This window comes from Nomascus leucogenys, chromosome 15, assembly GCF_006542625.1.
Source record: "Nomascus leucogenys isolate Asia chromosome 15, Asia_NLE_v1, whole genome shotgun sequence".
NCBI classification, from domain to species: Eukaryota; Metazoa; Chordata; class Mammalia; order Primates; family Hylobatidae; genus Nomascus; species Nomascus leucogenys.
In genome coordinates this window covers 67277552-67302284 of record NC_044395.1, presented here as the reverse complement: position 1 = coordinate 67302284, position 24733 = coordinate 67277552, and the positions used below count along the sequence as shown (strand labels likewise).

Here is a 24733-nt window from a genome sequence, read left to right as displayed (position 1 = left end):
ACCCTGCCTTGAAAGAAAGAAAAAGAAATAACGAACTCAGATTTGGATATCTTTAGTTTTAGGCACCTGAGAGGGATTGGCATGTAGGGGCTTTCTGGATGGTAATATAACCTCTCATTATCCTTGATGACCTCTGGGCCACTGATCTGACCATTGGTATGTATCCCACTATCCAGGGAGGGTCTGTAGTAAGTATTGCACTCCACCATCTTTCCTTACATCTTTACACTTTTCATTCACAATATCCCCTTCCTTGTGAATTTCTACCGGGGAGCAATGTATTCTTGACATTTTCCAGGCCTTGATGTCAGTTTTATGCTCAGCAGTAGAGGTATTTCAGTGTCAAGAAACATCGGAGTTCCAGTCTAAATTCATCACTAACTGTGACTGCGGGCAAGTCGCTTTACCTGTCTTAATCTTAGAATCAGCCTCTGAAAAATGAGGATAATAACTCTGGTGATTTTACAGGGCTGATGTGAAGATTAATGCGCGTTAACGGTTTAATACAGAGCCCGGCACGGTGTAAGTGGTCAATAAATACGAGCTATTATTATCAGCAACGCTGTGTCCTCAGAGCCTCCCCACCAGGACGTCAGGGAGCGGTGCAGCAGGAGCGGAGCAGACTGCCTCCCCGGAATCCTTCCCTGCGCGGCCGCGGCGCTGCACCGCCGCCGCCATTCAGGCTCCAGCCCAGTCCGCACGTCTCCCGGCGTGGATGCGGGACCCGGGCCCCCCGGGGCGCGCAGGGTGAGTCTGTGGAATAGTAGTGGAGGATGGCGCCGCGCTAGGCGGGGGTCCCAGGGAGTCGGCTGCAGGGATGTCTGCTGGGAGGGCTGGACCGCGGGGCTCAGCGAAGTCCGAGGGTCTCCTGCAGGGTGAGGCCCCTAAGAAGCTGCGGCAAGTGCCGCGCCCGCCGAGCTCGCTCCCGCGCCCGCCCCAAGATGGCGCCCCTCCCCCTCCCTTCGCGCGCGCCTCCGCCGCTCGGGGCGCGGCCCCGCGGCCCGCGCGCTCCTGGGCGGGGGATGTTGTGATGGAGAAGCCGCGGCGGAGCCCGAACCCCGCAGCCTGAGCCACCTCCGTCATCTGGGCCCGGGGCCTCGCCGCGCAGGTAGGAGCTGACCCTGCCCCGGCCCAGCCCTGGTGGCTGCGTCCCGATCCCCAGTGGCCAGCGGACCCTGCAGCCCCTACCCCGCGGCAGCCCGGGTCCCCCGGCCGGCCCCATCCCCCATCCCCGGGTCGCCCTTCCACCGCGCGCCTGCAGACCGTCCTCTCATACCCACCATCGCAGGGTCCACTCGGGCCCTCACACCGTCCCCTCCGCTGCCCTTTACCTCCTGCCCCTCGGGGTGACTAGGGGCGGGTATGGAGGACGCCAAGCGAGGGGCAGTGGGGGTTGGGGGAGGGGAGGCCCGGGTCCGGGAAGGGGACGTGGGGTGGGGTGGGCTGGCAGGCCGCGCCGATTCCAGCAGGGGTCCCAGGCCCAGGATCTGTCAAGCCGCATTCTGTTGCCCTCAGCGACCGAGGGGTGTGCCCTGGGGCGGCTGTGTCCCCAGCTCAGCCAGGAGGCCTAGCACTGGCAAGAACACTGATTAGGAGCAGTTTTCCCACTGCCAATTCCTAACCTGTTTTGTATCTGCCTGTGTATCTCTTGCATTCCGAGCCCCTCTAGCTATAGTCCCGGCTCTCTCCACCCTTCAGAGTCAACGCTTGCTGTCTTCATTTCCTTACTTCCCATTCATTCTTAAAATCACTCCACTCTGTGTCCCTGACACCCACTGAAACTGTCCAGGCCAAGGTCACCGGAGACCTCCTTGTGGAGAACTCCAGTGGACACTGTTATCTCCTTTACCTTTGAGTAGTATCTGGTGGGGTATGTCAACTCACTCTCCTTGAAGCATTTTCCTGCTTTCTGCCCTACAGCATTGTCTGCTCTTCTCAATCTCATTTGCTTCCTCTCCTCCTCTGTTTAGATGCTGGTGAGGCTCTTGGCTCTGTCCCGAGCTGTCTTCTCTCATTCTCTGTTCTTTCTCCCCAGATATTTTATTCACTCCCAAAGCTTCAAATTTCATATATATGCTAATGATTCCCAAATTTATATATCCAGCCCAGACTTCTTTCCTGAAATCCAGACTCATATATCCAGCTGCTCTCTTGACATCTCCTTGAAAGACAAACAGGAATTCCAAACCTATAGATTCCAAGCTAAATTATCTTCTCTGGTTTTCTCTGTACCCTACTTCCAAATCTGTTCCTCCTTCAAATCTCAGAAATGGCTCTTTGCCAATCTGGAGTCATGAGCAAGACTTGAGATTAACCCCTCTCTCACTCTCTGCATCTCATTTCACCAAGTTCTGTCACATCCACTGCCTAAATATTTCTCAAATCCATTCATTTCGCTCTTTCGTCACTGCCACCAAAGTTAATCTGGGCACCACCTTTTTTTTTCCTTGACTACTTTAATAGCATACCCTCTTGCCTACCTCCCTTTAACTGTTCTCAACACAGTACCCAGAGTGATCCTTTAAAAAATGCCTCCAATCACTTATTCATGCAATAAATATGATTTCAGCACCTAATATATGCCAGGCACTGTGTTATGTCCTGAAGATATAATTGTGAGCAAAAGAGACTGAGTCCTTGGAGCTGACAATCTAGGAGAAAAATCAAATAAGAATGACATTACAAATGTAATATGTACCGTGAAGAAAAACTGTATGATGCCTTGAGAACGCACAAGAGCAGCAGCTAAACCAGTCTCGGGAATAGGGAGAGAGGGTCGAGGATAGCTTCTCTGAGAACATGACGTTTGCACTAAAATATAGTGGATGAGTAGAAGTTAATTCAGCTTACAGAGTAGGAGAAGAGGTCCCAGGAAGCATGGAAATCACATGCAAACACCTTGTAGAAGGAAAACACATGTCTTCGAACAATCAGAAGAAGGCTACTGAGGCTGTAGAGCAGTGTGACCAAAACCAGGGGCAGGGAGGAGGAAGGCAGGTGCCAGACTGAGCAGGAAATTTAGGCCATGTTAAGAATTTTGTCTTAAGGGCCAGGCGTGATGGCTCACACCTGTAATCCCAGCACTTTAGGAGGCCGAGGCGGGCGGATCACCTGAGGTCAGGAGTTCAGGACCAGCCTGGCCAACATGGCGAAACCCCATCTCTACTAAAAGTACACAAAAATTAGCCGGGCATGGTGGTGTGTGCCTGTAATCCCAGCTACTCAGGAGGCCGAGGCAGAAGAATCGCTTGAGCCTGGGAGGCAGAGGTTGCAGTGAGCCGAGATCTTGCCACTGCACTGTACCCTGGGTGACACAGCAGGACTCCATCTCAAAAAAAGAATTTTGTCTTAAGGTCTTTGTCCTTGATGGTAGGGGATGTGGAGAGTAGATGAAGTCCAGAAATTTTTCTCAGAGAGGAAATAATCAGTACCTAGAGATGGATTGAACATAGCAAGTGCAGGAGAAGGACATGTCAAGATGTACCCCTACTTCAGATTCACAGAATAGGATGGATTCTATCATTCCGTGGGCCGGGATCCTGAAAGAGGACCAGTTAGTGTGTGGGAGTGGAAAACACGAGTGGGCCTATTAGCTTGAGATATCCAAGTGGAGATGTTGAGTAGAAAGTTGAGTGTACTTGTCTGGAGCTCAGGTGAGGGGTCTGAAATGGAGATTTGAATTGGGAAATCATCAGTGTATAACTGAAGCTGTGGGCATTAATGAATACTTATACTGATTATAGGATGAGAAAGAGGAAAGGGCATGAGAATAAGCCATAAGAAACTCCAGCAGGTAATGGCTAATAGAGGAAGATGAGCCAGCAGAGGAGTCTAGGAACCCAGCAAACAGTAACAAGAAGTGTAAAAGATGAGATGAGATGAGATTAGATGAGGAGTGTGGAGATGAGACTGTGGAGGCCACGGATAGAGTCTGGATGAGAGATTCATGGGGTCAGATGCTGCTGGGAGGACAACCAAGATGAGGACTGTGTCTGTTGGATTGAATGACACAGGGGTCATGTTGACCTTGGTAGGAGCTGTTACTGAGTCGTGTTGGGAGTGGAAGCAGGTTTGGAAAGGGTTGAGGAGTGAGTGGGAGGTGAGGAAGTGGCAACAGTGAGTGGAGACAACTCTCAGGAAGTTTGCCTGTATGGGGGAGGAAAGAGAGAAGTGAGTGGCTCTGGAGGAGCATCAGGGCAAGTTGGGAGACAGTGGATCCTATTGAGAAGGAGAGGTTGATTATATAGAGGAGAAAATAGATAAACAGTGATATAAAATTCCTGGAAAGGCATCATAGGAAGAATCCAAATCATAGGTGAAGCAGTTGGTTTTGGGAAGGAGAGAAAGGGATAGGTGCTGAAGTTTGGCTAGGTTTTTATGTTTGAGGATGTTCCCCAGTTGGATGGCTTCCCTTTCCCCTGTGAATTAGGAGGGGAGATCAAACTCTGAGAAGTTTGATCACAGTGGCCTGTGGAGAGTTATGTCCTAGTCTTGGACAGGCCTTTGCTGATGTCTTGGCTGTAGTAAGCGCCAGGTTCCTGTAATGCCCTCCTCTTCCTCCTTCATGATATTCAGTCAACAAATAGGGAATGCTCTGGGTGCCAGGGACTGTTCTAGATGTTGATGTTACACTGCGTTGTAACAAGTTGTTCTATGACTGTTTCCCCCTGAACTGAGAACTCCTCCAGAGGAAGAACCATTCTTTTGTATTAATCACTCTCCCCTGTGTCTAGCACAGTGCCTGGCATATGGGAAGCTGTCAGATTAGACAACTCCTGACTGCAAGACTCAACCCCAACCCCTGTGGTCTCATACCAGGATCTTCAGGCTTAGTGGCTACTTCTTTCACTTCCTGCCCTGAGGCCGCTGCCCAGCTCCCTGCCTTGAGCCAGAACCCATTTGGCTCTTTGCATCCCTTGGTAACTCCAATGAGAGGGGAGAGATTAGGTTGTGTTCCTTCTTTAAAAAATTGGACTGAGGTCATCTTTTTGACCTCAAGCAGTGGGGTGTTGGTGATCACACCACCTCAGGCTAGATGCTCAGGCTTCAGCACTTAAACAGTTTCACCATTCCTTCTCTAATACTTCCTGCCCTGGTGACCAGATTGGCGGGGCTGCCCTGAAGTCAACTTGGCTCTTCACTGTTTCAGCCTCACAGCACATGCACCCTTCTCAGATCATATCTCCTAGTGCCAAGGAGGTTGGTCTCTGCCTGACGTTTGAGAAACCTTGCTCTGTACACCACTGCTTCAGAGAAGGGTTTGCCATCCTTAAGGTCCTCTGAGCATGGCAGAGTCATGGAGTCTTCTACTTCCTGACACCCATGGAGATGCCACTCTTGAACAGTGTCTGTGCCAAGATGTTGGTTTAAGCTACCTCCCTCGCTCCCTTTTCCTAGATCTCAGCCCTCACCTCTCCAGAATTCCTGTCCCATCTTACTTCCCACTCAGGGACCCTTTGGCATTCTCTGACACCCTCCCAAACACTCCCTTTGCTCCTCCCCAGTCCATTGGACCACACAGCCTTTCTTGGTATTTATTCCCGGCCAGTTCTGAGCTTCGTAGATCCTCCCACCCACTGTGTCTGTCCCGTTCATCCGTCCTTTCCTTCTGCAACAGCCCAGTCTGTGTCAGCACACGGCGCACTCTCTTTGGTAATGGGAATGTGAAATTGAATAAGACACCGTCTCGGATATTCTGATGGAATGTGGTTCTGGGTGTTGTGAGACAGGAAAGAGAGAATAGTTACTTGATAGTGGGGAGAGAACAGGAAAGACTGCTTAGGAGCTGTAACTGCTGGGGTTAGTTTTGAAATACAAGCAGAGGTTCTCACAAGGGGAGACAGAATTCCAGGCCAAGGGAGCAGTATAAACAAAGACCCGGGGCTTTAAGAGTGTGCGACATGTTCCAGAATCTGCCACAGTTCATGTGGCTAGAGTATAAGGTATAAAGGAGGCGGGAGGTGGGGAGAGGTCTGACAGGTTATAGAGGCTGGCTCAAGAGGGCTCTTGGGTGTTCTGCTAATGAGTGCAGGCGTTATCCTAAAGGCAGTGGTGAGCCCTCTAATTTTCTGAACCAGGGAGTGACACAATCTGGTTTCCATTTTTGGAAGATTACTGTGGTTCTGGGAGGAGGTAGAGCTGTCTATTTTTTTCTTCATTTATTCCAGTGGCCATGAGTTTTCTCATTGGCCAGGAGGAGTCACACTGAGCAGATCAACAGCTACACGTGAGGCAGACACATGCACAGAAACCTTTTTCATTTTACAGATGTATGGGCAGTATAGCACTAGTGTCTGAGGAACTAGAGACATAGAAAGGTGAGCTATGGGGCTGGGCGCGGTGGCTCAAGCCTGTAATCCCAGCACTTTGGGAGGCTGAGGCGGCTGGATCACCTGAGGTCAGGAGTTCGAGACCAGCCTGGCCAACATGGTGCAACCCTATCTCTACCAAAAAAAAAAAAAAAAAATTAGCTGGACGTGGTGGTGGGCACCTATAATCCCAGCTACTCAGGAGGCTGCAGGAGGTTGCAGTGAGCCGAGATCGTGCCATTGCACTCCAGCCTGGGCGCACCGCACCTGGAGAGATGGGCAAGCCTTGCTCAGGCAGCTGCAACCCCTGTGCTCAGTGCTGAGCACACAGAGGGAAGGGGGTTAGTGGGGAGTCAGGGAAAGAAAGAACTCCTTAGTAGAGGAACAGGGAGATAGGGAACTCTCAGATAAGACATCAAGGAGAAAGGTCTGTACAGTGGGAATTTGAAAGAGCGCAGTGCAGTGTTTGTTGGGACGGTCAGTGAGGGAGAATTGTGTGTTGGGGGAAGGGTCGGGTAGGAAGAGAGAATCAGTGAGGCCATCGAGGGAGGAGAGAGTAATGTGGTAGGGGCTGTCTGAAGGAGGGCTTGCATGGAGGGCTCAGGATGAGAGAGAAGTGGGCAGTGGTTGGTCAGGGAGAAATAACGGAAATCGGGGGCTGGTGAGGGTCCAGGGAGAGAGCACTTTCTCGTGGGGGTCTGAGAAGGAGAGCAGCAGAGCAACTGGAAGGTCAGGGAGAGTGGGGAGGATGGAATGGGGCCGAGGGTGGGTCCCTGGGCGGCGGGCTGGAAGGATAGTTGGGACTCAAATGGTTGCGGAGAAGCTGACCCACGAAGGGCTGTGAGGAGGCAGAGGGAGGAGTCTGGAGGGGGAGCTGTCCTTGTGGAAGAGGACGTCCTCTTACCTGAAAGGCAGGTGGACTTTGTTTGGGGCACCATGAGGCATAGTAATGTAACCAAAGTGTTTTCTGACACTGGCAGAGGAGATGCCAAAGCGAAGCCTGGAGGAAATGGGGACTGATTCATACATTCATTCAACAAATATTAATGGAGTTCCTGCTCTGTGCCAGGACTACGCTAGGCACTAGGAATACTGTATTTAACCAAAAAGGCAAAATCCTCACCAACATGGAAATTATAAATTATGTCATGAGGAGACAATCATTAGACAAAGTAAATAATAAATCGGCTTGTCAGATGGTGACGGGCGCTGGGGAAGAGTTTAGGGATTGCTGAGGAGGGGCCGAGCTAGCCTGTGGTTTTAAAATGGGTGTTCAGGGAAGGCCTCACTGAAGCTGTGACATTTGGTCAAAGATCTGAAAGGCTGGGCCGGGCGAAGTGGCTCATGCCTGTAATCCCAGCACTTTGGGAGGCCGAAGTCGGTGGATCACAAGGTCAGGAGTTTGAGATCAGCCTGACCAACATGGTGAAACCCCGTCTCTACTAAAAATACAAAAATTAGCTGGGCGTGGTGGTGGGCCCCTGTAATCACAGCTACTCAGGAGGCTGAGGCAGGAGAATCACTTGAACCCGAGAGGCAGAGGTTGCAGTGAGCCAAGATGGTGCCATTGCACTCCAGCCTGGGCAACAAGAGCAAGACTCCATCTCAAAAACAAACAAACAAACAAACAAAAAACCCCCAAAAAACAAAGATCTGAAAAGCTGAAGGGTCCAGGGGAAAGGCTCCCATAGTGATCCAGGACAGGGCATTATAAGGGCTGGCAGAGGGACCATTGCCCAAGGGGAGCTACATCATGGAAATTGTCACCAAGATGTAGCTTCATCTGGCCAGAGGAGCCATGAATTGCAGCCGAGCACCCTCCCTCTGTGACCTGCCTTCCAGTGCCATGCCCTCTAGGGCTGGTTCTGCAGCTTATTTGCTCCTGTCCTCACAGTCCCTAGTATGGGGTGGGCTTGGGGGCTGGTTGAGCTGAGTGATTTATGGGAATAGGAACACAGCTGGAGGAGCTTACAGTGATGGGGCTTGGGATGGAAGTGTGGCAGGAGAGGGGCAGTCAGTGATCAGTGTCCAAAACACACGAGCCAGTCCCACTCTAGCAGTGTTCCTGGCACAGTAAGCCCCGGGTGGATGAGCTGGGGGGTGGGGAGGCACAGAGAGCCATTGTGTGGAGGCCCTGCTGGTGGGACCAAGGGCAGAGCAGGTGCCAGCTGTGCCATCCTAGAAAGCTCAGGGCAGGGGATATAGGGATGGGGTGGGCCTCAGACCTGGGCCTGGACTGTGATGGGGATGATAGTGCTGGGACAGAAGTTGAACTCAGTCATTCTCATAGGATAGAGAGCCATGGGTGCTAGCCTGCTTAGTGCAGGGAGATGAGGAGACACAGGGCATAGCCCTGGGGCAGAAGCAGTGATGCTGCTGTTCTGGACCAGAGGCTCAACAGCATCTCCCCTCCCCACCCCACAGGAGCTGCCAAGGCCATGTCTGTTCCGTCATCACTGAGCCAGTCGGCCATTAATGCCAACAGCCACGGAGGCCCCGCACTGAGCCTACCCCTGCCTCTGCACGCTGCCCACAACCAGCTGCTCAACGCCAAGCTGCAGGCCACAGCTGTGGGACCCAAGGACCTGCGCAGCGCCATGGGGGAGGGTGGTGGGCCTGAGCCAGGCCCCGCCAATGCCAAGTGGCTAAAAGAGGGCCAGAACCAGCTCCGGCGGGCCGCCACGGCCCACCGTGACCAGAATCGCAATGTGACCTTGACCTTGGCAGAGGAGGCCAGCCAGGAGCCTGAGATGGCACCCTTGGGCCCCAAAGGCCTGATACACCTGTACTCTGAGCTGGAGCTCTCAGCTCACAACGCGGCCAACCGAGGCCTACGAGGACCTGGCCTGATCATCAGCACTCAAGAGCAGGGGCCAGATGAGGGAGAGGAGAAGGCGGCAGGGGAGGCCGAGGAGGAGGAGGAGGAGGATGATGATGAAGAGGAGGAGGAGGACTTATCTTCTCCCCCAGGGCTGCCTGAGCCCCTGGAGAGTGTGGAGGCCCCTCCCAGGCCCCAAGCCCTTACGGATGGCCCCCGGGAACACAGCAAGAGTGCCAGCCTCCTGTTTGGCATGCGGAACAGTGCAGCCAGTGATGAGGACTCAAGCTGGGCTACCTTATCCCAGGGCAGCCCCTCCTATGGCTCCCCAGAGGACACAGGTACCTTGTGGAGCTTGACATGGGCATGTGGGAGGGTGTGAGGGCAGACGTTAGGCTTCTCATACAGAGGCCAGTGCCAGCCTGATGTGAGCTGAGAGCCCATACCCTGAGGCCACAGCAGGCCATGTCCAGGCTTTTTCATTCAGAGAGTACTTGGACATTCTTGTAGATCTGACCGTCGTGCATGCCCGGATGGATGGATCTATTCATTATGCATGCCACCATGGTTGATAAGTGGACTTTACTGGGCACTGACTAGGTAACTGGCCCTCTGCTCAGCATTTTCAGGCTTTATCCTTACAATAAAGCTGTGAGGCAAATACTATGATTATTCCCATATTACAGGTAACAAAAAAGAGATCCAGAGAGGTTTAGTCGCCTTCTCGAGACCCCAGACAGGCTGAGATTACAATAGAGCTGAGATCTAAACCAGGTCTGAGTCCAGGCCTGAGCTCTTGGCCCCGTGTTATGCTGCCGCCAATGCATAGAGCACAATGCACTTAGGTGCACTTGGGACAGTCGGCCCCGTTTTTTTTTTTTTTTTTTTGAGATGGAGTCCTGCTCTGTCGCCAGTCTGCCCCGTTTTAACAGGTCACGCCTGTTGGGAGCAGCCAGCAGCTCCCCACAGAGGTCTGTTTGGAAAGACTGGGAATGTTGTGTGCTTATAATCCACGTGCTCCAGCACCATTGCAAGGATACAGTTTTGTCAGGAGTAGGATATTGACTAAAAGTTAGAAAAGAAAACCCTTTGGGTGGGGAGAGGAGAATAGATACTAGGATTCCAGGGCTTAATCATTAAATATGTCCATTTAAATAAGCTGAGTCTCCACATTTTCTAATGTCATGTAGAGAATACAGGAAAAGCTGAGGAACAAAGGGTGGAGATAATGGGCTATAGTCACAACCAAAACCCTGGAGTTTTGTAGATGGAGGTCTAAGAAAGATTAGGAAAGACCCCCATCCTTACCAGGCGGCGGACACCATACCCATACCCCAAACTGCAATCTTTGTGGAGAACATGCAGTTCACATGAGCCTAGGGCTGCACACCATCCCCTTTCGAAAAACTCATTCTGGACATTTTCAAACATATACAAAAATGGAAAAGAATAATGAGCCCGATTTACCCATGACCCAGTTTTACCAATTATCAATACATAACGCATCTTGCTACCTGCATGCTCTCTTCCATTCCTAGGCCTGGTGTAGGTTATTCTGAAGCAAATACTTTTATCTGTAAATGTCTACAGCTGGTTGCAGTGGCGCACACCTGTAATCTCAGCATTTTGGAAGGCTAAAATGGGTAGATTGCTTGAGCCCAAGAGTTCAAGACCAGCCTGAGCAACATGGCAAAACTCCACCTCTATAAAAAATACAAAAAAATTAGCCGGGAATGGTGGCATCAGCTACTGTGGTCTCAGCTACTCAGGTGACTGACCTGAGAGGATCATCTGAACCCGAGAAAGTCGAGGCTACAGTGAGTCATGATTGAGCCACTGCATTCCAGCCTGGATGGCAGAGAGAGACCCTTTCTCAACAACAACAAAGTTTACTTTTGCATTTCTGAAAGATAAAACTCTTAAAAAAAAAAAACCCACCACAATATCATTATTGCACCTACAAAAATTTAATAATAATTCCTTAATATCATTAAATATCCAGTTGATACATGTTTTTAAAAAGGCTGGATTGAGCCTGGGCGCAGTGGCTCACGCCTGTAATCCCAGCATTTTGGAAGGCTAAGGTGGGCGGATTGCTTGAGGCCAGGAGTTCAGAAACAGCCTGATCAACATGGTGAAACCCTGTCTCTACAAAAAATACAAAAATTGGCTGGGCATGGTGGCTTATGCCTGTAATCCCAGCACTTTGGGAGGCCGAGGCAGGTGGATCACATGAGGTCGGGAGTTCGAGATCAGCCTGGCCAACATGGTGAAACCTTGTCTCTACTAAAAACACAAAATTAGCTGGGCGTGGTTGCAAACACCTGTAATCCCAGCTATTCGGGAGGTTGAGGCAGGAGAATCACTTGAACCCGGGAGGTAGAGGTTGTGGTGAGCTGAGATAGAGCCATTGCATTCCAGCCTGGGCAATAAGAGCAAGACTCCTTCTCAAAAAGAAAGAAAGAAAGAAAGAAAAAAAAAATGTAGAGACAGTGTCTCACTATGTTGCCCAGGCTGGTCTTGAATTCCTGTTCTCAAACAATCCTCCTACCTTGGCTTCCCAAAGCACTAGGCTTACAGGCGTGAGCCACCATGTCTGGCCTGATCTATCTCTTAAAGTTATGTTTGATCAAGTTCCCCCTCTGTCTATTTTTTTTTTTTTTTTTGCTTGCAGTTTTGCTTTTGTTTTTTAACTGGAGAATCATGTTGTTTGTCCTGAGTTTTCTATGGTCTGGATTTTTCAGACTGTCTCCTGTGGTCATATTTACCATGCTCCTTTTCCCCTGGATTTCCTGTAAATTGGTAGTTAGTTCTAGAGCCTTGATCAGATTCAGATTTGAGCATTTTTGTGTTTTGCTTTTGCAAGAATATTTCATAGGTGGTATTAAATACTTCTACTAAAGGCGAAGTCTGATTGCCTCTCTTTTGTATGATGTTAGTGGCCTTTGGCGGTCATTGCCTCAACTCCTTTTAAAAGGAACAGCCCCTCCTGCACTCCAGCTGATTATTTTTGGGATTGGGGTGAGGAAAAATGTAGTCTCAATGCAGCCAGTTAAAGGGAAACTGAAAACTAGATATTGGTGTAAAATAGCCCAATTTCTAAACGTTAACAACACATTCTATCTTTTAAAAAGCACTGTGCAGGCCACAGACAATCTATCTAAGGCTTGCATCAGTCTGCAGGTTGTAGGTTGCAAGTTGGCAAGACTAGGGGGTGTGAGTCAGTGACCAAATAGAGGACTAGTTGCTCAGTTGCCCCTGGGATGGTCACCGTGGGGGCTGCAACTCTGAACCACCTATGAAGCTTTTAGGAGTAGGGGGATAGTACTGCTGAAAAGCTGGGGCGGGTTTGCTGGGCAGTGACCTCAGCAAGGATGTTGGAGTGGCGAGAGGATTCTCAAGGATCATGCACTGGTGGAGACTTTGTGAACTGAGGATAGAGGTGGGGGCCAGCCCAGGAAAGGGGCCAAGTCACTGATTACTCTTTTACAACTGTGTTGCTATGACCATGAGGGCTGCAGAGAAGGTTTGTGCTCCTGCAGAAATGAGGCTAGAATTGAGCAAAAATTATATTCTCCTTCCTATTGTAGGATATTCATAGAGCTATGGATTGAATGCATAAATGCATGAATTCATGAATTAAATGAATGATGAATGAATAAACTTTACTACCTGTATTGAATTCATACTCTGCTCCAGGCCTTATCCTAAATGCTGGAAATGTATACTATGGGGCAAAGATGTTCTTACCTCCTGGCCTTCACAGCCTGGTGAGGAGACAAAGAAAGAAACAGGTGGTTATGATCAGTGCGATGAGCTCTCTGGAGCTGGGGAAGTACAGCAGGGGCCCCGACCCTGCCTGTGAGAGTGGTGGGGGAGAGGGCAATGGGTCAGTTTTGAGAAGGGACCTGTATACTGATGTCTGAAGGAGAGGTAGGTGATAGCCAGGTGAAAATCGAGAGAAAGGGAGGTGGGCTGGGAGAGGACAAGGGGGCATGTCCCAAGCAAAGAGAGAGAAGGGGAGTGGCCAGATGTAAGGCTGAGAGGCAGACAGGGGTTCATGACAGCACATAAAACCTGGGGAGGAATTTGGACTTTATCCTGAGGGCAGTGACAAAACAATTAAGAGGATTCCGTTGGAAAATTACTTGATTAGTTTAGCGTATCAGAAGAATCATTTGGGCTGTACTGTGCAGCTGAGATTGGAGGAGACCAGACAGGAAGAGAAAGACCAGTTATGATGTTTTTGCAATGATCCAGGAAAAAAAAAAGTGCTAGTAGCCTGGGCTATGTTGGTTATGTGGGGTGGAGAGAAGGGGAAAGCGTTAAGTCAATCACTGATTTCTGAGCAAGTGAGTACACCTGGCTTCACCACTAAGGCATTTGTGGATGAATGAATGAAGGAAGGAAGGAATGATACGTGAACATTTAATATATCTTATGTGTAAGTGTCTGCGTGAATCGATACAGGAGTGAAGGTGTGCGTTCTGGAATAAATGCATGTGTGTGAAAGCAAAGGCCTGGGTGGGCTGCGCTTGGAGGGAGTGTGCCAAGCTCCAGAAGGGCCTCCCAGATGGCCAAGGGGGGAGAAACTGCCCTTCCAGGACAGATCGGAAGGATGAAGCTCTTTGAAGCAGGAGGGTACAGGCTGACAGGGATGGCAGATGGATTGGTGTGTGTGACTCAGTCAGGAGATGGTGAACTGGTCCCCAGATTCCAGAAGTGTCCAGCCCTCATGAAGCAGGATGTGGCTGTGGAGGACATGGAGGCCCTAGGTATGGTGTTCCTGGAAGGTTTTAGCAGGAGGGTCCTGAGGCAATGGAGGGTCTCTGGGGAACAGCAGGTACTCCCTGAGCCTCAGCTAAGTTTCAGGTGCCTATTGAAAACCTTATTCCATAGAGTGTGAGTTAAGGGGAAGTGGGGGTGAGGAGAGGCGGTGATGGCTGCCTAGAAGGTGGATGGGCAAGAGCCCCTCCTCTTTGGATGTCTGTGGGCCCACGTCATTTGGAAGCTGAGGATGGTGAAGCACCCTGCCTGAATAACTCTCATCAGGTGTGCAGCCACCTTGGAGTAACCACGCCCACTCCGAGCCCCGCTGTGTCTGGTTGCCCAGCAGCCGGGGTCTTGGGACTGCCTGTCCCTTAGTACTGCCTCTTGGACCAGTCAGGATTCCTGGTTTCCCTGGTAACGGGAAGCACGTCAGCAGTCTGGGCGCTCCCAGCCGGTCCTGGTGCTGCGGTTGCCGAGGAGACGCTGCAGCCTAGCTGGGCCCTGGCAGGTGAGGGGTGGGGGGTGGTGCCGGGAAGCCCCAATTCCAGCCTCAAGCTTGCTGGGGCTCAGGACCTCAAAGCCCACCTTTGGGTTCAAACTGCTGTGCAGGTCCTGGACAGGGGTGGGATCCCTGAAGGCCTTGAAACCACACCCTATTTTATGCTGACAGCTATAGGCTCTGCAGGGCCCCAGGCAGCTGGGGTATTCCTGAGGGGCTGAGTCTCCTGGTATCCCTAAGACTGGGCTTGGCTTAGGCACTGAGATAACCACTGGAGGGTGGGATGGAGATTCAGGATTTGGGGAGGGGAGCCAGGGTGAGGAAGAAGAGGTGTGAGCAGAAGGGGCTGGGGTCTCATGAACCTCCCTTTCTCCTCCCTTCCCCACCCCCGAAGGAGATTCCCTAGCATGGTGGTCCTGGCCCCTCCCTAGCAAGCTCCAAGCGGGGGAGGATCTTGCCTGGCAGACGCTCTGCCCTGGTGAGAAGGGGGCGGGATGAGCTTTTCTCTGCAGCCCAGCACCAGGCTGTGAGCCCAGCTGGCTGGGCTGGAGGGGCTGTGAGGAGGGAGGGTGGAGGCAGGAGGGGCCGGGAATGAGCGCCATGTTCTCCCAGGACTTTTTCCTGGCCATCATCCTGCAGGACAGCAGCCCAGGTGAGGGGCAGCACGAGGTGGGGCATCATGTGGGGTGGGGCTGACAGGGAGAGAAGAGTTAGAGGACGCATGAGCGGGTTACAGGGATGGAGTGCTATGGCTCTGCCGGCAGACAAGGGTGTATGACACAGATGCGAGGTATGCGTGTATGTGCATGACATGTTTGCTTGCAACTGTGTGCAGCAAGGGTCAGGAAGTGAGCGTCTGTGGTGTCTGCACACATTTGGCAGGGTTTGACGTATGCCGTGTATCTGAGTGTGGGTCCGCCTGTGTGTGGTACCAACACATGTGTTAGGGGCCATTGTGGTGTAGTATCTGCACACCTGTGTGGCAGGGGCTCATATGTTTAGCTGCATGCACACACGCCTCTGTGGTGTCTGCATAAGTGTATGGCTAAAGTTTGTGTGTGTTCGCCGCTGCACATACATGTGCATCTGTGTGTGATACCTGCCATCTGTGCTGGCATTTTCTGTGTTGCATACCCTGGTGTTTGTGGCTGCACAGGTGTGTGGTAGGGCTTATATGTGTTGTGTGTCTGTCTATACATGTATGTGTGCAGGAGCTAGAAAGTGTTCACCTTCGTGTTAACTGAGATAATAGATATGTATGAAAGGAGGTTAATTGGGGTCACCCAACCTTCATTGCTCCCTTCCTTCTTCCCTGCCTGCCTTCCTCCTTTCCGCAGTGTGGCCACATTAGCCACCAACAGGGCCCAGGAGGAGACCTGAGCTATGTCCCCTACTGGTGGCCCCACATGTGGTGACTCCAGACTATAGGCTCTAGGCAGAAGCAGGAACTGTATTGTGGTATAGCTCTTCCTCCACCCCTTCTCAACCATGGGGTCTCAGAGGGGACCGGGCATAGGCACCAGCTGTCTGCTCTTTGGGTAGGCTGACCCTCACCAAGCCTCCCACCTGGCAGATTCCTTCTGGAACCCCAACGCCTTCGAGACGGATTCCGACCTGCCGGCTGGATGGATGAGGGTCCAGGACACCTCAGGGACCTATTACTGGCACATCCCAACAGGGACCACCCAGTGGGAACCCCCCGGCCGGGCCTCCCCCTCACAGGGGAGCAGCCCCCAAGAGGAGTCCCAGGTGAGGCTCACAGGCCTGTTGGTTTTGGGCCAGGGGTGGAGGGAGTGTTTGCTGCTGGAGTAGGATAGGACACTTGCTCACTACTCCCGTCCCTCCTCCTAGCTCACCTGGACAGGTTTTGCTCACGGAGAAGGCTTTGAGGATGGAGAGTTTTGGAAGGTGGGTAAGGGGACCTGCTTTACCACGGGATAGCTGGCGGAGGGGCATCATTTTGATCCTGATTCCTCAATCCCCTTCCCAAGGATGAACCCAGTGGTGAGGCCCCAATGGAGCTGGGACTGAAGGAACCTGAGGAGGGGACATTGACCTTCCCAGCTCAGAGCCTCAGGTGAGCTGCCAGATGCGGTGGGCTGGCAGTGGGATGGATCTGTCTGGAAGGGGCCTTGGGACAGCTCCATTTGTGGGAGCCCTGTGCCAAGTATTACCATCTGCCTTCAGCCCAGAGCCGTTGCCCCAAGAGGAGGAGAAGCTTCCCCCACGAAATACCAACCCAGGGATCAAGGTTTGTTCAAGACTGACACCCATTCTGAGTCTGGGGCCCTCTTATTTGTAGGACAGCCCCTAATGTTGTGCTCTGAGGGGTCTCAGCACAGTTCCCCAGGTCCTGAGTTAGGAGTTCTTCCAGTCTCAGCACAGAGCCCTGTGTCTGAGCTGAAGGCACTTCAGTTTTTAAATCAACCAGCCCAACAGCCAGGTTGGGGGCCCTTGCCGTCTTAGTTCAGGTGCTTTTTTGTACTAGCTGGGGTCTCATCTGACATCTCCCTCACCCTAACCACATCCCCCTCTCCCTAACCACATCCTGTTTGGGGAGCTTCTCCGTCTTAGTTCAGAACACCCTGCCTTCTGCCACACTCTGTAGTCAGGAACTCTCCAGTTTTGACTCAGATCCTCTCCCTCCTGCCCCTCTTCTGTGTCTGGCAGTGTTTCGCCGTGCGCTCCCTAGGCTGGGTAGAGATGACCGAGGAGGAGCTGGCCCCTGGACGCAGCAGTGTGGCAGTCAACAATTGCATCCGTCAGCTCTCTTACCACAAAAACAACCTGCATGACCCCATGTCTGGGGGCTGGGGGGAAGTAAGGACCTGAGCTGGGGGTGGGGGGTGGTACTGTGAGAGTATGAAGGGAATTATGAGAGATGGGAGGTCTGACCTGCCCACAAGCAGGCTGGGAAAGGGGGATATTGGCCCATCCTAAGTGGCAGCCCTGTGGGATGGATGAGTAACCCCAGGCTAGGACCTTGGGAGATGGTAGCCTAACAACAGTGGAGTCAATGTGAGAGATGACACGTGACCTCCACTAGAGTGAAGCCTGCAGGGTGGGTGGTCTGACACCAAAGCAGGGGCCCCAGAGCTGTGGCTAACATCCCCTGAGCTGCAGGGGTCAGAGATCAGCCACTATCCCGGCTGGAGTCCCACTGAGTGCCTGCTTCTGGTCCTGCAGGGAAAGGATCTGCTACTACAGCTGGAGGACGAGACGCTAAAGCTAGTGGAGCCACAGAGCCAGGCACTGCTGCACGCCCAACCCATCATCAGCATCCGCGTGTGGGGCGTCGGGCGGGACAGTGGAAGGTGGGAATAGGGCTTGGGATTCCAGGGTGGGAGTTCATCCAGCATCAGAGTCCTCCTCTCTAACTCTGTTCTTTGCCTCTCTTGTGCTGCTGGACCCAGAGAGAGGTACTATGCCTATTTTACCCCTCCTACACCTGGACCAGATGCCTGGAAGCACCCAAGCTCCCCTCTTCTGCCCTGCCCCTTCCCACCTGCTATGCTCCACCATTACCCTCCACCTCAGCATGCTTGCCTGTCTACCCTCCCTCCAGAAGGCAGCATCTATGGGGGACCAGCTGTGGGCAGAAGCCCTGGAGGAGCTGTGACGGGCAGGGAGGACGTGGGTGGGGTGGGGACCAGGCTCGGCACTGGATGGTACTGGGAGACACTGAGGTGCCCCTCCCCCAACAGGGACTTTGCCTACGTAGCTCGTGATAAGCTGACCCAGATGCTCAAGTGCCACGTGTTTCGCTGTGAGGCACCCGCCAAGAACATCGCCACCAGCCTGCATGAGATCTGCTCTAAGGCACGGCCCCCTCCACTCCCTGGACTAGCTGCCACCTTTGCTCTACAAGGGTGTGGGTGGGGTCACTGAGTGGGGTTGGGGGGCCCCAGGGCAATGAGGCTCTAATAGATTCTCCCTGGCTCCTCGCCTCCCTTCCTTCCTCAGATCATGGCCGAACGGCGTAATGCCCGCTGCTTGGTAAATGGACTCTCCCTGGACCACTCTAAACTTGTGGATGTCCCTTTCCAAGGTCAGTGTCAAAACCCCTCCAGGTCCAGCTCAGCTTTGTTGGCAAAGGTGGGTGACCCAAGGAAAGGCATGAGCTCCTGGACAGCGCTGATAGAAAAATGCACACATGAAGACTGAATACTCCAATACGTGGACGGACTCCACTTAAAGGGAGGCAGGGGACGAGATGGAAGTAGGGCCTCAGCTGGGCAAGTGTCCAGCTTATGCCCTGCTGGTGGGGCTGGGGGTGAGCAAGGTTTGCCACCATGATCAACCTTCTCTTCTTTCCCATAGTGGAATTCCCAGCGCCTAAGAATGAGTTGGTCCAGAAGTTCCAAGTCTATTACCTGGGGAATGTACCTGTTGCTAAACCTGTTGGTATGTGTGTCCTTCTATACCCAGGGGCTGCTACCTTGATCCTAAAACTCTGCCGCTACCCTCTACCTTCTAATACTTCTTCTACCAGACCTTCCTCATGCTTGGTGTCTCCCTACCCTTTAAAATGCATCCCACCTCCCTGTACTTCTGTCCTAGCTCTATTTCCTGTCCTGCCTATAGCAGCAGTCAGCATGCCTTCGCTGAGCACCACGTGAGTGGTACTGAACCAGGCACAAAGGGAGACCCCACTCCATCCCATGGAAAAGCTTTGGTGGGATTGGGAGGCAGATGTTAGATGACGAGATACCAGACAGCAGCCTGTAGCTGGGTTTAGTGTTACAGCACCAGCTGTGGGCTGGGAGCATCTGGAGAAGGAAACAGTGAGCATAATTGTCACATACTTTATTGTTGCAAAGAATTTTTTTTTTTTTTTTTAAAGACAAGTCTCGCTCTGTCCCCCAGGCTGGAGTGCAGTGGCGTGATCTTAGCTCACTGCAACCTCCGCCTCCCGGGTTCAAGCAATTCTCCTGCCTCAGCCTCCTGAATAGCTGGGATTACAGGCTCCTGCCGCCATGCCTGGTTAATTTTTGTATGTTTAGTGTAGACAGGGTTTCACTTTGTTGGCCAGGGCTGGTCTTGAACTCCTGACCTCAAGTGATCCACCTGCCTTGGCCTCTGAGAGTGCTGGGATTATAGGCGTGAGCCACCGTGCCTGGCCTGATCTGGTTAACTCTTATATTTCAGTGCTTTCCTAGTATCTGCTATTTATTTGTTTATTCACTTAACAAATACCTTTGAAGCTTACCATGTGGCAAGCCCTGGACTAGGCACAGGGAGAACAGTAGCTACAGTCCCATTCTCATAGAGGTTATAGAAGGTTATGGTAGGAAAAAACCAGGAATTAATAAAATAATCACACAAATAAATGTGTGAGTTATTCATTGAGAGAAAGTAGCAAGATATAACAAAGGAATTTCATCTAGTCTGAGGTTGTAAAAGACTTCCCTGTGAAAGTGACATTTGAACTGAAATCCAAAAAATGAATAGAAGTGAATGTGGTCAAGTGGAATGGAGGTGGGGGTGGGATAGGGGAAGATCAGGGTCTACAGTGGGAGGCACTTTGGCACTTCCAAGGTACTGAAAGAAGGCCAGTGCAAGATGAGGCCGACAGCTGGGCAGTGGTCAGGCCGCCAGGTCAGGCACCTCAGGGGCTATGTTAGTGATTTTTTCTTCATCCTAAGGGCAGCAAGGAGCTATTGAAGTCTCCAAGAGTGCACTTGCCTTAATCAGATTTGAATTTTGAAAGCTCACTTTGGCTATTTCATGGAGGGGACTGTTAAGCGGGTGGAGGTGGATGTGAGCAGCTCAGTTAGGAGGCTCTTGCAGTAGTCCTGGCCAGTAATGAGAGTATCTTGGACAACAATGGAGCTGAAGAAGAGTGCGTGGATTCAAGAGCTGTTTAGACAGGTGTCGTCAACAGGCCTTAGTGATTGGTTCGATGTGGGTGAGGGACAAGGATGACTCCTAAGTTCCTGGCTGTTGGACCTTCTGGATAGTGGATTATTTCTTTCAAGGTGGCAGATGCTAGAAGAGGCCAATTTGAGTGTGGAGATTGTGAGCTCACTTTTGGACATGCTGAGTTTGAGGTGCCTTTGGGGAAACTGGGAGGCAAAGTCAGGTTGGCAGTTAGATTCACAGATCTGGAGCTGAGAGGAGAGTTCTGGGCTGGAGATAGAAGTTTTGGCATTATTGGGTTGTAGAGGTAATCAAAGCCATGGATGTAGAGTAGCTTGACCCTGGAAAGTGGGCATCCTGAAGTGAGAAGGGAAATGAAGCTAGTCGTAGCCTTGAGGCCCTCCAACATTCTATGGATGGGTAGAGGATGAAACTGCCAAGGATAGTGACAACAGGAGAGAGGCAGGAAGAAGAAATGAGGCTACTTGAAGAAGAAGTGGTGGGGTATCATGTCAAAAGACACAAAGGAAGAACTCAACAAATGTTTGATGAATGAAATAAAAAATGAATTAATGAATAAATGAGACTTGCTTCAGATTACACAGCCAGGAAAGCTAGACCTGGGAGTCAAACCCTGGTCATCTTTAATTCTCTGCACTTTCTTTTATACCGTGCTGAGTTTCATGTCCAAAATCTTACATTGAAAGAGGGGACCCTTCTTAGAAATGGTGGGGATTAAACTGAGGTTTTGAAAGAAGGCCTGGATTTGCAGAGTGGAGTGGGTATTTTCATTTGGATTCAATGGCACTGCCAAAGACTTGGAGCTGGAGGTGAGAAAAGCATGCTGATCCTTACGCCTTTGCTTTCCTCCTTCTCGTCCTCAACTTCTAAACCCTTGTTGGCTCTTCCAGTTGTTACCCCCATTCCCATATGTGCTTCCTTCCATCTACCACTTGACTCTGATCCTCCCTATGCCAGATCAACTGCCTGTGACCCTTGATTGCTCCACTTGGACAAGTGGTCTCTAAACTTACTTCCTGCTTTATCTTATGCTCCTTTTTAAACATTAGCCCCTCCAGAAGCTGCAATATTCATTCATTAATAATTCATTTATTTAACAAGTGGTAATGAATGCCTGATACATGTCAGGCACTATTCTAGCTTCTTGGCATGCATTAATCAACAAAACTGACAAAGATCCCTGCTTTTATTTAGCTGACATTCTAGCAAGGAGAGACAGACAATAAAGTGAGTAAACCATGGAGTATGTTAGAAGGCAACAACTGATATAAAAAAAAAAAAAAGAAGAAGAGAAAAGCACAGCAGGATAAGGGAGATTGCATGTGGGGCTAGAGGTCAAGGTCACAGTGTAGGTTTTAGTCCTGAGTTATCAAATCTGACAGCCTTTTTCCATACCTTGGTCCACTGCTTTCATTGCTTCCCTGCCAAACTTCCCAAAACTCTGAGGCCAGGCTCCATCTCCCACAGCCCCATCTATTCAGTAGTGACTATGATGTCCCTTTCACACACCTGAACTTTGAGATTTCCAATTGCCCTGGCCTAAATGTCATAAACATCACACCCCTCTGCCTGGCTTTTGAAGCACTCTGCTACCTGACCTGGCCCATCCACTTCTGTGACACTTGGTTTTACCAGTTTGGGTGCATTTGCTCTTGTTGCCTTGAGAGTGACTTGCTCATGCATCTGGAATTTCTTCAGCAGATAAGCCCTGTGTTAGAATTGGGGACAGAGGGATGAATTAAATTCCATTTCTGTTCTTGAGATGGCCACAGCCCAGTGTGGAAAAAGTTTTCCAGCAGTTACAAGATGTTATGGTAAGAGTTGTCTCAGAGTTGTCCTCTCCCTGCCCTGCAGCAGGCATGGCTTCCTAGACAGCACCTAGTTGGAGCCCTGAAGGATGACAGTCTGGAGTTTCTCAGTCCAGCGGGGAAAGGGCACTCAAGACAGAGGCTTTTCCCTCAGTTGCAGTCTGTGTCCCTCAAGGGCATTCTCTTCTCTTGCTTTGTATTCCCCATCTGCTTTACAGGCCATTTGCCGAGATTGGTTGTTAATAATGCCACACAAATCATCTGAAGCTCAGGGAGCAGTAAAATACAAAGCTTGACAGCTCCAGTGAGGCCAATTTTTGGAAGACTTGTATGCTTTTGGGAGCAGTTTGGTCTTGATCCAGCCAGAAGTCAGATGAGCAAGGCCAAGATGGGAGAAGACATGCAAGGAAGACATTTGTCCTCTGCCCACAAAGAGTCCACATGGTCCGCTCCTAGTGGGAGCTGAGAGGCACTAAAAGGGGCAGAGGGCCTGGGAGTGGACCACAGAGGCATGTGCCTTTTGCACTGGCATTGTGCAGAGACAGTAGATCACACGGCCAGCTTATGAGTGTGGGGACTAGAACTGATGCCTGTGCCACAACATGTGCTCCTGCCTTGGTGCTCTGCTGTGTGCAAGCAAAAGTGGGATCCATGAGGGGAAATGTTTAACAGCAGTTTGAGCTGGAGGAGGCCATGTGTTATAAGGGAAAGTTGATTGATCTGAAAGTCAGTAACCTTGGGTTCCTTGGCCCTTGAGCACATTATAGACATTCTTGAGTAGAACTAAGATCTTGAAAGCCCTTCTAGTTCTGAAAATTAGTAATATAGAGAAGAAGTAGGAGAAAGGCATGGCTAAGAACCCAGGCTCTGGAATCAGACTGCCTGAGCTCAGGTCCCCATTCCTCGATGTGACCTAAGGCATATTACCTATCTCTTCCGTTTCCTTATTTGTAAAATGGAAACAAAGTAACCTATTGTGAAGTTGTTGTGTGGGCACAAATGAGGTAATACACTGTAATGACTTAGCACAATGTGATACACTCCTCAGATAGATATCTTAAAAAATAATTGGGTCTTGGGAGAGGACTGGCCTGTAGGGGCTGATTTGGGAGTTATTGTGGTGTGAAGCAATGTGATGTCTGAGTGTGATGAGCACTGAGAGGGCACGATTTGGGGAAGTCAGAACTTTGAGAGGTCAGTCAGTTCAGAAGTGTGGAGGAATAGGCAGAGCCAGTGAAAATAACGAGCCTAGGATTCAAGATTTTAAAAAGTAGGAAAATGTCCACTTACTGAAGCCAGGGGAGGAGAGCCCCAGGGAAGGGATACTTGGACAGAATTGTCCAAGATGTAGGCTGGCAAAGTGGGGATGGGGCAAAGGCCCTGCGTTTGATTGGGTGGAACTAGAGGTCTAGGGTAGAGCTGGGGTATCCTCTGTCTACCCTCAGTGGTGTCTTGTGTCCATATGTTCTAGGGGTAGATGTGATTAATGGGGCCCTCGAGTCAGTCCTGTCCTCCAGCAGCCGTGAACAATGGACCCCAAGTCATGTCAGTGTGGCCCCTGCTACCCTCACCATCTTGCACCAGCAGGTAAAGAGCTGGGGTAGAAATCGTGGCTGTGCCTTGCCATGGAGGGGAGACTGGGGGTGAGGGGGAAGAGCTGCTAAGATGGATGTGGAACACAGTGTGGGGTTGGTGTTCCTTTTTAACTGAGTTCCCTCCATGCAGACAGAGGCAGTGCTGGGAGAGTGTCGGGTGCGTTTCCTCTCCTTCCTGGCCGTGGGCAGAGACGTCCACACGTTTGCATTCATCATGGCTGCCGGCCCAGCCTCCTTCTGCTGCCACATGTTCTGGTGCGAGCCCAATGCTGCCAGCCTCTCAGAGGCTGTGCAGGCTGCGTGCATGGTAAGCTGGTAGGGTGGTGTGGCGGTGGCGTGGCCCCATGTGAGGCAGGCTGGAGAGTGACTGCCCTGCTTGCCTCTGCAGCTTCGCTACCAGAAGTGTCTGGATGCCCGTTCCCAGGCCTCCACCTCCTGCCTCCCAGCACCCCCTGCTGAGTCTGTGGCACGGCGTGTAGGGTGGACTGTCCGCAGGGGTGTTCAGTCGCTTTGGGGCTCCCTGAAGCCCAAACGCCTGGGGGCCCATACCCCATGAAGAAGCCCCCACCTTCCCTCCACCTGCTTGTGTTGGGCCCCAGGGAACTAAAGGGTGTGGGTCAGGGAGGGGTCTAGAGGCTATTCCTAGGCCTCAGGTCTCCCAAATATGCCCCTCCCCAGTAGCTAGGGTTCCCTGCCTAGGAGCTGGGGAGGGAGAGATCTAATCCCTTCAAGGAAGTGATAACACTGGAGTGGTAACAAGAGGAGCAGGAAGCAAGGCCAGCCCTGGTTCTCCATCCCCACGTGTTTCAGGTGGAACAGGAGGAACTGGTCCAGGCCAGGCCTCATCCTACTGGGACCCAGCAGGGGCAGAAGGAGGAAGGGACTGGTCCAGGCATGGGTCCCTTCCCCCTGCTCCGTGGGCACCCCTGCTGTATTGATATCACTAATAAAGTCTGTCTGCACTGCTGTGTGCCTTCTTATGCCTGTACCACACCATCAACCCCATTATCCTGTGCCTCAGTTATGATCTTGCTCCAAAGATCTCCTTGCCTTGC

The 24733-nt window shown here is 51.4% G+C and overlaps 1 protein-coding gene across 12 annotated transcripts; it reads left to right on the top strand.

Moving 5' to 3' along the window:
• Positions 1–745: 745 nt before the first annotated feature.
• On the top strand, positions 746–24644 carry APBB1 (amyloid beta precursor protein binding family B member 1). Of its 12 annotated transcripts, none has more exons than XM_030828692.1 (15): positions 746–1108; positions 8733–9467; positions 15969–16144; positions 16247–16303; positions 16387–16472; positions 16583–16646; positions 17066–17215; positions 17582–17709; positions 17809–17814; positions 18100–18214; positions 18359–18443; positions 18716–18799; positions 23555–23670; positions 23809–23985; positions 24067–24644. In XM_030828692.1, exons 2-15 carry the CDS (start codon positions 8747–8749, stop codon positions 24232–24234), a joined length of 2133 nt encoding a protein of 710 aa, XP_030684552.1. In that variant the 5' UTR covers positions 746–1108; positions 8733–8746; the 3' UTR covers positions 24235–24644. The 12 variants fall into 12 exon arrangements, with proteins under 12 accessions (XP_030684552.1, XP_030684550.1, XP_030684553.1 ...); XM_030828690.1 differs by having other exon boundaries at positions 15954–16144; XM_030828693.1 differs by lacking the exon at positions 17809–17814.
• The last annotated feature ends 89 nt before the right edge of the window (positions 24645–24733 follow it).